At 38.8% G+C, this 12,085-nt stretch overlaps 1 protein-coding gene across 13 annotated transcripts in view; it reads left to right on the top strand.

Annotated features, from left to right (window-relative positions):
- The window catches only part of Gstcd (glutathione S-transferase, C-terminal domain containing), a 94,980-nt gene that overhangs the window by 31,060 nt on the left and 51,835 nt on the right, over nt 1-12,085 (top strand). Inside the window, exon 6 of one of the 13 annotated variants that reach the window (XM_039102459.2) lies at nt 896-7,805. The exons of the other annotated variants lie outside the window; for them this stretch is intronic. Within the exon in view, the coding sequence (XP_038958387.1) occupies nt 896-972 (77 nt within the window). The 3' untranslated portion in view covers nt 973-7,805. Of the gene's footprint in view, nt 1-895; nt 7,806-12,085 lie in introns of those variants that run through there. 13 annotated transcript variants of the gene reach the window in all.

Here is a 12,085-nt window from a genome sequence, read left to right as displayed (position 1 = left end):
TTCCCTAGTTAGTGCTCAACTATCTGTGGAGGAAACCGTCATCTAGAGACCTTCCTGGGACATCAGAGCGTCTTCCTGTCTTACTGTGTGACAGTAGCACTTGCCTTTATTTAGGGCTAAAGATGTGTGTGCACTTCAAGAAAATAGTTTGTACTAAGAGGGTTGGGTTTTTGTTTTGTTTTGTTTTGTTTTGTTTACTAGTTTCCTATCATCACAAATAATTGGGCCATAGTTTGGGCTTTGATGTTTTATAATGGGGCAGCTTTTGCTGGAAATTCACAAATATTGAAATGACTAAATTTTGGTTTTAATGGTGTTTAAGTTACCGCATTGGCATAATAAGAAATAGGGAAAACCTTCTGCTCTAAACCAAAGATACTTGTAATAAAGTGTTCATTTGCAGCTGCCAGCACCACTCCATTGAAGATAAAAGAGCTGGCTGCAGAAAATACTGGCAATGGTATATGTCAACTCTATATACTTTCCAGAAAGCTCTGAAAGGCAACTTCTGTTCCTAATTAACAAAGCTAATGCTATTTTAAGTATTATCTCACATAATTTAACTCTTAAATTTCTTTACATAATTTTTAAACATTTCATAGTAAATAACATAGTTTTTAAACTTAAAACCTCTTAATATGGTTGAATGTTCAAGAATTATTTGGTATACCTAAGGGTCATAATTATATTTGGAGATGAGCCCATTAACAATGAGTGTTGTTACTTTCCTGCTTATAAAGAGTAATGAGCATTAGGTCTCTCAGTTAAGTTGGCATGCTCTGTGCTATTCCAGAGCACCATTATAAAGTCAGCTCTGTGCACAATGAACTGTTCTCTTCTGTCTTAAACTACTTCCTCTCAGTGCCCAAACTCATTATTATTTTTTTTTAATTAGGCCAGCTCCCATTGCAGAGAAACCCAAAGAAAGGAAATTTGGCTAGGAGCTGTGCAAACAGTATCTCACAAAGGTGAAGCAATGTAATTGTTTAAGAAAAATATCCTTAAGCACAGGATAGAAGATGTAGTTATAATTAGAAAGCTTTACTGAATGGCATATTTACACAGAACTAATAGTGAACCCTATAGTGCATATAGATATGAACTTTATAAACCTGTTGGTAGAGAAATTGTTCTTATGCAGAAACCTATACTCACATTTGTAATTTGACCAGATTCTTTATATATAAATGTAAAATTTTGTATGTTGTCTAGGCACAAGTAGATATGTTATATATGATCATACAGACTGCATTTCAGACTTAATTCCAGGACACTTCTCTATCTTAAAGAGAAGTTATTTTCTGTTAAGACTGTACTCTGGCATGTTGTTAAAATAAAAGTATTTTTGTGGCAGTATGCACATTTACCAAATTGGACATTAAAAGTATTTGTTGATTAGAGGTTCCCTGGGGCTATATTCTCTCTCTCTCTCTCTCTCTCTCTCTCTCTCTCTCTCTCTCTCTCACACACACACACACACACACACACACACACACATACACACACATACATTCTGCTCCTTATGGACTAATAATATGACCTCTTAGCATTTCAGAAAGATCTTAGAGGAGATCTTTATGGGCAGAGACCATAGCTCTTCAGAGAGTGAAGAATCCTGTCTAGGAGTTCATGCAGTAAACCTTCAAAGCAGAGAGAGGTCGAATTTCAGTGGCAAGCTGAAGACAGCTAGCAGAAAAACTGTAAATTCAGAGATGTTAGACGTCACCAGCGGTGAGAAAGCTGATGGAGAGGTTAAGTGACTGACACTTGTTATGTGACACACAGACAGACACATGTCTGTCAATCAACCGAATGAAGACTCAAGGTCTCCACATACTGCTTCATAACAGTCACCACTTACAGATGCAGATCCCGCCTGTGGAGCTACACTGAACTGTATTGCCACTGCCCAAAGAAAACTAAAATTGAGTAACTCAGGGAAAGAAAGTCTAATAGCATTAGAATGTTTTGGAAAAACAGTTCATCTTCTATAAGCTACTTATATTCATACAGAACTTTCTCTGAAAGTTACTTTTAGTAATCATGCTTTCTCTTGATAATCACCACTAATTAGGATCGTTCATAAAACGATAGAGGTGTGGGGAAGAAGGTTCAGGGAAAGAAATTGTAATAACCCTCCAATTACTGAAGCCTTTGCTTAAAAGGCTTGAAATTTGGAATAATTTGATCAAAAGAATGTAAAATGATTCTATTAAGAATTTCTCATTTCCAAGACAAATTTAGGCCTTTGTTGCTGGGATACAGTTACTGCAAATGATTCACTCTGTTTTCCAGCATTGTGTTTTATTAGTCTGCAAATATTAGCAGGTCATACTATACCAAGGAAATTCCCGTTTGTTAACTGTACCTAACTTATAACTGTGGGGAGGACTGGAGATCGTGGAGTATCTCTTGACACAGCTCACATTCTGGAAATATTTAATTACAGTGCTTGTTCTGCAGTTAAAGATCATGACATACAAATAAGTTTGTATATTTTTTTCAAGTAAATGGTCTCCTTTCGTTGTAGGTCTCCCCTTTTTTCTGTACAGCTTATATTATTAGAAATAATAAGCAAGCCATTAAACCCAAACAGCTCTGTTTATGTAGGTTCCATGTTGGGATGGTTAGTTGGTTGTTGGTTCTTTGGTTTTTGAGATGGTGTCTCACTGTGTAGCCCTGGCTAGCCTGCACTCACTGTGTAGATCAGGCTGGCCTCAAACTTGCAGTGATCCTACCTCCTGAGTGCTGGGATTAAAGGCCTGCACCACTTAGCCTTTATATACAACTCTTGCTATGTTAGTTGGTTTTTGTTTGTGTGTGTGCATGCCTGTATGTGAACGCATGTGTTTGTTTACAGTAGAAATGATCACTACTACCTGAGTTTTACATGCATCCGTGAACACTTTGTTTACTTGAAAAGGCTTCATTCCATCTTCCTGATCATCTGTGAAAGAGAAACCCTTGTTAGATGTGAATTCATGTACAATATAAAGGAATGTAGTTCTTAAGAATGTCAGTTATAAATGCAGCATTTCTCTTTTAAAAGTTAATAGTAAAAAATCTAATTGTAAGAACATATACTGACTTTATAAAAGGTTTTACTAGATCTTTACATTTTCTCGTATACATTTTTGTTAGAACTTGTCACTCAAAGTCATACTATGTTAAATAACTTAGCGTCTTTATATGACTGTGTTGTATTTACTCCTGAAAAAGTAGTTGATTTTTGAAAATACAGTCATGTAATATAACTTTTAATTTTTAATGTTTCTATAGTGTACCACAAGTAGATTTAATATATTTTGCCAGATTATCAGCAGTTAAGTATACAGTTATTCTGTAATTATCAATACCAAGTACAGGCGTACAGTGCAAACATCCTGTATGTAGATTTTCTGTGTTGGTAATTCCTCAGTCTGCTCAAAAATGTAAGTAAATTTGCTGTACATAGACATTAATTTTCAAAGCAATTCTGCAAGTTTAATTTTACCATAACACATGTCCAAGGGCTTTTACTTAATTCCACTTCCATTGGCATTAAGTCACAGAATTAAAAAGAGGAAAAGAAAACAACTAATAATGGTCACTCTTTTTTAATCATAGCAAGGTTGAATATGTTCAGGGACCATATTTACTTGCTAAAGACATTTTTCTCAGAATATTGTTCGACTTTTCAGTTTCAGTTAAATTATTTTTCTCAAAATAGTGTCAACTCATAAACTTGGTTTTATTTCCCCTGTATACAGAAAACCACAGCATTAGCAGCTAGTTTCTGGCAGTTCTAATTGATATCCTCGGAGAGGATACAGCATACAGCGTGATCACTACACGCCAGGTGCCAGTGATCAGGTCTGACATCCAGGACTCTGGGGGGTAGGGATGCACGCCCAGTATTGAGAGGCCCTGGACGAGGGGTGCAGGGGTGATAGCTGGTGTGGAGGTCTGAGCAGCAGCTGGGGTCCAACTTCACGTTCTGGCATTTATTATATCCCAGCCAGGTTTTTGCTTTTGTTTTATTATGTTTTGTTTGGTTTTGAGACAGTCTCTCTGTGTATTTCTGGCTGTCCTGGAACTCGCTATGTAGGCTAGGATGGCCTTTGAGCTACCGGAGAGCTAATAAGTTGTTTTTATGTCCCTGTTCAGCAAAGTCATGCAAATGCCAGTGTGTTTTCAATTTTACTGCAGCAGTCAAAGAAATCTCATGTAGATGTTGAAGGAAGTTAGCATGCCTATTGAAAACGAGCCTGAATGTCAAGTGAACCCCACTGCGAAAATGAAACCCCAGTGGCTCTTCCTCCTAGATGGCTGATCATTAGTAATTGTGTTTATTTTCAATTAAAAAGGTGATTCCACCTGAGTTCTTTCTCCTGAAAACAGACTGAGCTATGAGGGGCCTCCGACCGAGTTTTCATGTTTGTAGATCTCATGTCTGTCCATGTGACCAGCCCTGATTCGATCCATCTGTACACTCTGAGTGCTGCTAGGAAGAAAACAGTAAAGAGCTGAAAGTTATCTGTGAGGTGTGATCCTTAGAGCTGTGCTCTGAGTGCTAAATATGCACTGAATGGACGCAACAAAATTGACTTCATTATCATAGTGAAACTCGAGTTTCTTTTTTAGGGAAGAACCACAAATACAGTACATGAGTTACTCAAAACTAATCTTTAAGCAATCGCTTGATATTTACCAAAATAGTGAGATAGCAGAGTGTGGCCACCGTTGCCTAAGCTCTTGAACGATCATCTCTTTGGATCCGAGAAACAGAGTCTAAATAGGGCGCATGTGTGCTCTCTACACTGATAACTGAAGACAAGTCCACCTGCAACCAAGGGGTTTAGTCAGCTAACAGCAGATGCAGTTGCTAATTCGTGGAGGCAGAGGGCAGGAGAGAAGGAGGCAGGAAGGGAAGAGGGAGGAAGGAGAGGATGAGGAGGAAAGGGGATGCAGATAGACAAGAGAGAATTTCACTAAAATGCGGTGAGCTAAGTCAGCTGGCCTTAGTAGGGCTTCCTGTTTGAGGACCCCCATGAACGTCAATTCCAGTAAACTCACATTGCTTTGGTGTCTTTTAGAAATTTTCTTTTTAAAGAAATAAAAAAAACCTGTTTTATGATACTCTGCTGAGACTAATCTTACCAGCTTTTGTCGGCTGTGTCCTTTGCTTCTTTTGGTTTTACAGTGTCAGAAAGATACTGGCAGTGGGTGCCATGAGAGGCCAGAAAGAAGGGGACTTGGTCCATGTTTTGGCAAGTTTCCAAGCAGGTTTTGGCTCTAAAATATTGTGAGTGTTGGTTTATCATTGGTTATTCTGTAGGAGAGGGCTCTGCCCATTTCTAAACTTACTTTGTTTACTGAGCATAAAGCACTGTTTTGCTGGCTTCTTCATTCTATAAACAATTATTTGACTGAAATTTCATCTACAGATTTTCTTTTTTTCATTTGTTCTTATTGAGTCCATTGACCACCATTTTGTTCATAATATAAAAGTGTGGCATTTCCGCAAAGTTAGCTGCTGACTGGTGTGCTTTGACTCGTTTGCTTCCTGAAGTGTAGCAATGTAGGAATACACTGTGGAAAGAAGTTTGCTGGAAGCAATGAGTGAGTCACTTGTGACTGTTGTTGCTTGGTAGCCTTCTTCTGTGCCTGAAGTTGATGTCACTTGCCCGTCTGTGTCTGTGGTTGTCACCCCTGTGAAGTCTGTGAATCTGAGCGGTCTATTCCTAGTGTTGCTCTTTACATGGGCTTGGCCACTCAAGACCAAGGGCGTAGGTAGGGGTGAGTCTCGCTACCTTAAGCGCTCGAGGAAGACAGTGATACACTTCTTTGCCTTGTTTTTGACTGGAAATGTCTGCATCCTCATTCCCTGAGGCCAGATTTCAAGTGTTTTCCCAAAGGAATCTGTCAATCTCACCTGCATAATTTCTGTCACCTAATAAAGTATTCATAGAGCTGTCAGCTCCATGGTAGGCACCTGACTAAGGGGGCATCTTAGTGACACAGCTTAAGAATAGATTAGCCTGAAATCTTAGTTAAATGTATGCTGAAACTAAGATTATCCTTGATGTTTTTTAAGGATATTAGCATATTTAATACCAAGGCAAACGATAGTTTATTCAGCGTTAGCTCCTGGTTCTGAGTCGGTTAGCTTCTAATTTAAAGGTGATGAAATGCAGGAAAAATGTCTTTGGTAGGCAGGTCTAAGAGGATGTAGTTATATACCTGACCTGCTGATGTGTCTGCCCTGATACCTCAAAGAAAACAGAAGCAGGTGTTGATATTTTCCCAAATAATGGCTTGGTCATTTTTGGTAGACGGTGTTTATTGCACCATAAAATTGACATTTCAGAACCGGTTGCTATTTACAGCAGCCAGTTTCTGCTGATAGACTTTTTTCTTCCTATACTCCAGACCCACGTGCGCTTTGTAAAATGTGTTCATGTTTTAAGCTGGTTCATACTTTTGCTTAAGCTTGGATTCTCCTGTGAGGGTTTAGTTTTGTGTGTGCTGCCTTTTGGGACTGATGTATATTTTAATCCATTAAAAATATGTAAAACATGTTTTCAATTTTGAAAGATTAGTCAGTCCATTTGCTTTAAATCTGGTTAATAACAAACCACTCACACAAGACAAGCACGGTTATTTTTATTTTATTATTTTATTTCTGTGTATGGATGTTTCGTCTGTGTGTATAGCTATATACGTCTTGCATATCTGGTGCCTGTAGAGGCAAGAGAGGGCAGGGGATCCTGTGGTACTGGACTTGCAGACAGTTGTGAGCTAGTGTCTGTCAGTGCTGAGATCAATCCCAGGTCCTCTGAAAGAGCATCCGGTCCTCTTAATTACTGAGCTTTGTCTCCAGCTCCAGAAAATTAATGACTGAGTACCTAACATATTACCCATATTTACAGAATGAACAAGACAAACATATCAACTAAGAAGATATTTTGATAAAATATAAAACCTGTCATATGATAAGTGACTTTCAATAGCTTTAAAATAATTTGTTACTGTTGTAGGTTCAACAACTACTAATGTATATTGCTGTACATCTCCAGTAAGTAATACTAATTTTAGACTCTGTAATAATTCATTTATTTATGAGTGGCTATATCGTGAAGAAATGACACATTAGTTTGCCCATGCTGCTGTAACAAGGTACCAGCTGAGTAGATTTAATAACAACTTATTATTTTCTCAGTTCTTGAAGTCCAGAATGATGTGGCCAGCATGTAGCTTTTGTCCTATACGCAGAGTACATGCTAACTCATTTAATGAGGACATGGGTTTGATATGAAATGGACTGTTGTACAAGAATTATTTTAAGTGATATGTGTTTATTTTATGTATAAGCATGTTCTACCTACATAAATGTTTCTACACTGTGTTCATGCCTGATACCTGGTACCAGAGTATTCCCTGGTACTGGAATTACATACGGTTGTGAGCTGCCCTGTCAGTACTAGGAATCGACTATAGGACCTGTCTCTGTAGGAACAGTTAACCCCTTAGCTGCTCTCCAGCCCTCAGTGTCTATTGACAAGTGTAAACAGAGAGCTTGAAGGTAATGGATTTCAGAGATCTGTTATGCCAAATGTTTTCTGTCTTCTGACAGTAAAAGGATTTAGACATGTCCTATTTGTGTTTAAATAATATAGGGTTAACATTTAAGCATTTCAAGGATGATATTTTGTTAGGTCAAAACTATTTTTAAATTAACAATACTTTATACAGAGATAAATACGTACTTCGTCTATATAAGGTCTTTCCCCTGTAGAGAGAAACAAGTACTGCCTGATTACCAAGCCTGCTATGCGCATAGTGATTGAGTTGTGTACTCCATAGTGCAAGCCTGCTCTGCGCATAGTGATTGAGTTGTGTGCTCCATAGTGCTCCTTGCTAACAAATGCATGTTAATAGCAGTCCACTTTGCTTAGCTAGAGCACACAAAAGGAGCTCTGCCATCTCTCATGAGGCATACTTAAGTTTGAGGAGATATTTCAAGCATGGCGTCCTGACCACATGGGCTGCCCATAGCTTATCAGCTGTGCGAGCTGCTGTACATGATGGAGTCTGGGACTCGGGAGGTCTCTGGGGATTTTGGTGTGAGCTTCCCAGGTTGGGCAAGAGTGCCCTGCAGTATTCAGCTCCTTCGTTCGTGGCACAGTACGTTCCCTTAAGGGCTGTGTTTATGATGATCTCTAACATGTCTCTTTGCTAACATACATGCCACTGTGTGGCTCGGCACCTACTAGAATAAAGTGTCCAGGAGATGTTACTGCATCTGTTACCTCGACTGATAACAAGAAGTCTGAGCCACATAGAACTGAAATACCTAAGTGTGTCACTCTGAGGGACACACTTTTCACTGAGGAGTCAGAGGAAATGCACTGTACCTTTTCTCTTAAGCTTTATTCTGTAATAATTCTCACAAGTGACTCGGATGTGAGCATGTTCTCAGTTACAAATGATTACCTTATAGTATATATTTGATTTATAAAATTAGTTGATTAACCAAATCAAATATAGACTGCTTAAGAAAAGAGTCTGAACGTACAGTGTGAGTGAAAGTTAGTTCTCAAGTGTATCTGAGTTTAAACTGAGTCCTCTACCTGTAGAGCTATCTCAGACAGGTTGTCTAAATTATTAATCATATTTCTCAAAAGAAAATCATAATAAATCAGAATTTTATTTTAAATAAGGCTAACACACAATGTAATTTTCATTTAGTACTTTGTCTTCCTTGAGATACAAAGAATAAAATATATTTTATATATATATATTATCAGCTATATTTTTTTATTAACTTGAGTATTTCTTATATACATTTCGAGTGTTATTCCCTTTCCCGGTTTCCGGGCAAACATCCCCCTCCCCCCTCCCCTTCTTTATGGGTGTTCCCCTCCCCATCCTCCCCCCCTTGCCGCCCTCCCCCCAACAGTCTAGTTCACTGGGGGTTCAGTCTTAGCAGGACCCAGGGCTTCCCCTTCCACTGGTGCTCTTACTAGGATATTCATTGCTACCTATGAGGTCAGAGTCCAGGGGCAGTCCATGTATAGTCTTTAGGTAGTGGCTTAGTCCCTGGAAGCTCTGGTTGCTTGGCATTGTTGTACATATGGAGTCTCGAGCCCCTTCAAGCTCTTCCAGTTCTTTCTCTGATTCCTTCTACGGGGGTCCTATTCTCAATTCAGTGGTTTGCTGCTGGCATACGCCTCTGTGTTTGCTGTATTCTGGCTGTGTCTCTCGGGAGAGATCTACATCCGGCTCCTGTCGGCCTGCACTTCTTTGCTTCATCCATCTTGTCTAATTGGATGGCTGTATATGCATGGGCCACATGTGGGGCAGGCTCTGAATGGGTGTTCCTTCTGTCTCTGTTTTAATCTTTTCCTCTCTATTCCCTGCCAAGGGTATTCTTGTTCCCCTTTTAAACAAGGAGTGAAGCATTCACATTTTGATCATTCGTCTTGAGTTTCATTTGTTCTAGGCATCTAGGGTAATTCAAGCATTTGGGCTAATAGCCACTTATCAATGAGTGCATACCATGTGTGTTTTTCTGTGATTGGGTTAGCTCACTCAGGATGATATTTTCCAGTTCCAACCATTTGCCTACGAATTTCATAAAGTCATTGTTTTTGATAGCTGAGTAATATTCCATTGTGTAGATGTACCACATTTTCTGTATCCATTCCTCTGTTGAAGGGCATCTGGGTTCTTTCCAGCTTCTGGCTATTATAAATAAGGCTGTAATGAACATAGTGGACCACGTGACTTTTTTATATGTTGGGGCATCTTTTGGGTATATGCCCAAGAGAGGTATAGCTGGATCCTCAGGCAGTTCAATGTCCAATTTTCTGAGGAACCTTCAGACTGATTTCCAGAATGGTTGTACCAGTCTGCAATCCCACCAACAATGGAGGAGTGTTCCTCTTTCTCCGCATCCTCGCCAGCATCTGTTGTCACCTGAGTTTCTGATCTTAGCCATTCTCACTGGTGTGAGGTGAAATCTCAGGGTTGTTTTGATTTGCATTTCCCTTATGACTAAAGATGTTGAACATTTCTTTAGGTGTTTCTCGGCCATTCGGCATTCCTCATCTGTGAATTCTTTGTTTAGCTCTGAACCCCATTTTTTAATAGGGTTATTTGTCTCCCTGTGGTCTAACTTCTTGAGTTCTTTGTATATTTTGGATAAAAGGCCTCTATCTGTTGTATGATTGGTAAAGATCTTTTCCCAATCTGTTGGTTGCCGTTTTGACCTAACCACAGTGTCCTTTGCCTTACGGAAGCTTTGCAGTTTTATGAGATCCCATTTGTCGATTCTTGATCTTAGAGCATAAGTGCCCATGTGTTCCCGATGCTTCCCTAGTTTTTCTTCTATTTGAGTGTATCTGGTTTGATGTGGAGGTCCTTGATCCACTTGGACTTAAGCTTTGTACAGGGTGATAAGCATGGATCGATCTGCATTCTTCTACATGTTGACCTCCAGTTGAACCAGCACCATTTGCTAAAAATGCTATCCTTTTTCCATTTGATGGTTTTGGCTCCTTTGTCAACAATCAAGTGCCCATAGGTGTGTGGGTTCATTTCTGGGTCTTCAATTCTGTTCCATTGGTCTATCTGTCTGTCTCTGTACCAATACCATGCAGTTTTTATCACTATTGCTCTGTAATATTGCTTGAGTTCAGGGATAGTGATTCCCCCTGAAGTCCTTTTATTGTTGAGGATAGTTTTAGCTATCCTGGGTTTTTTGTTATTCCAGATGAATTTGCAAATTCTTCTGTCTAACTCTTTGAAGAATTGGATTGGAATTTTGATGGGGATTGCATTGAATCTGTAGATCGCTTTTGGTAAAATGGCCATTTTTACTATATTAATCCTGCCAATCCATGTGCATGGGAGATCTTTCCATCTTCTGAGGATTTCTTTTATTTCTTTCTTCAGAGTCTTGAAGTTCTTACTGTACAAATCTTTTATTTGCTTGGTTAAAGTCACACCGAGCTACTTTATATTATTTGAGTCTATTATGAAGGGTGTCGTTTCCATAATTTCTTTCTCTGCTTGTTTCTCTTTTGTGTAGAGGAAGGCTACTGGTTTATTTGAGTTAATTTTATACCCAGCCACTTTGCTGAAGTTGTTTATCAGCTTTAGTAGTTCTCTGGTGGAAATTTTGGGATCACTTAAATATACTATCATATCATCTGCAAATAGTGATATTTTGACTTCTTCTTTTCCGATCTGTATCCCCTTGACCTCTTTTTGTTGTCTGATTGCTCTGACTAGAACTTCAAGAACTATATTGAATAAGTAGGGAGAGAGTGGGCAGCCTTGTCTAGTCCCTGATTTTAGTGGGATTGCTTCAAGTTTCTCTCCATTTAGTTTAATGTTAGCAACTGGTTTGCTGTATATGGCTTTTACTATGTTTAGGTATGGGCGTTGAATTCCTATTCTTTCCAGAACTTTTATCATGAAGGGGTGTTGAATTTTGTCAAATGCTTTCTCAGCATCTAATGAAATGATCATGTGGTTTTGTTCTTTCAGTTTGTTTATATAATGGATCACATTGATTGTTTTCCATGTATTAAACCATCCCTGCATGCCTGGGATGAAACCTACTTGATCATGGTGGATGATTGTTTTGATGTGCTCTTGGATTCGGTTTGCCAGAATTTTATTGAGTATTTTTGCGTCGATATTCATAAGGGAAATTGGTCTGAAGTTCTCTTTCTTTGTTGGGTCTTTGTGTGGTTTAGGTATAAGAGTAATTGTGGCTTCATAGAAGGAATTCGGTAGTGCTCCATCTGTTTCAATTTTGTGGAATAGTTTGGACAATATTGGTATGAGGTCTTCTATGAAGGTCTGATAGAATTCTGCACTAAACCCGTCTGGACCTGGGCTCTTTTTGGTTGGGAGACCTTTAATGACTGCTTCTATTTCCTTAGGAGTTATGGGGTTGTTTAACTGGTTTATCTGTTCCTGATTGAACTTCGGTACCTGGTATCTATCTAGGAAATTGTCCATTTCCTGCAGATTTTCAAGTTTTGTTGAATATAGGCTTTTATAGTAAGATCTGATGATTTTTTTGAATTTC

This window comes from Rattus norvegicus, chromosome 2 (assembly GCF_036323735.1).
Source record: "Rattus norvegicus strain BN/NHsdMcwi chromosome 2, GRCr8, whole genome shotgun sequence".
Taxonomy (NCBI): Eukaryota; Metazoa; Chordata; class Mammalia; order Rodentia; family Muridae; genus Rattus; species Rattus norvegicus.
Note: the sequence above shows the minus strand (reverse complement) of the source record. Positions and strands in the feature narration are given on the sequence as shown.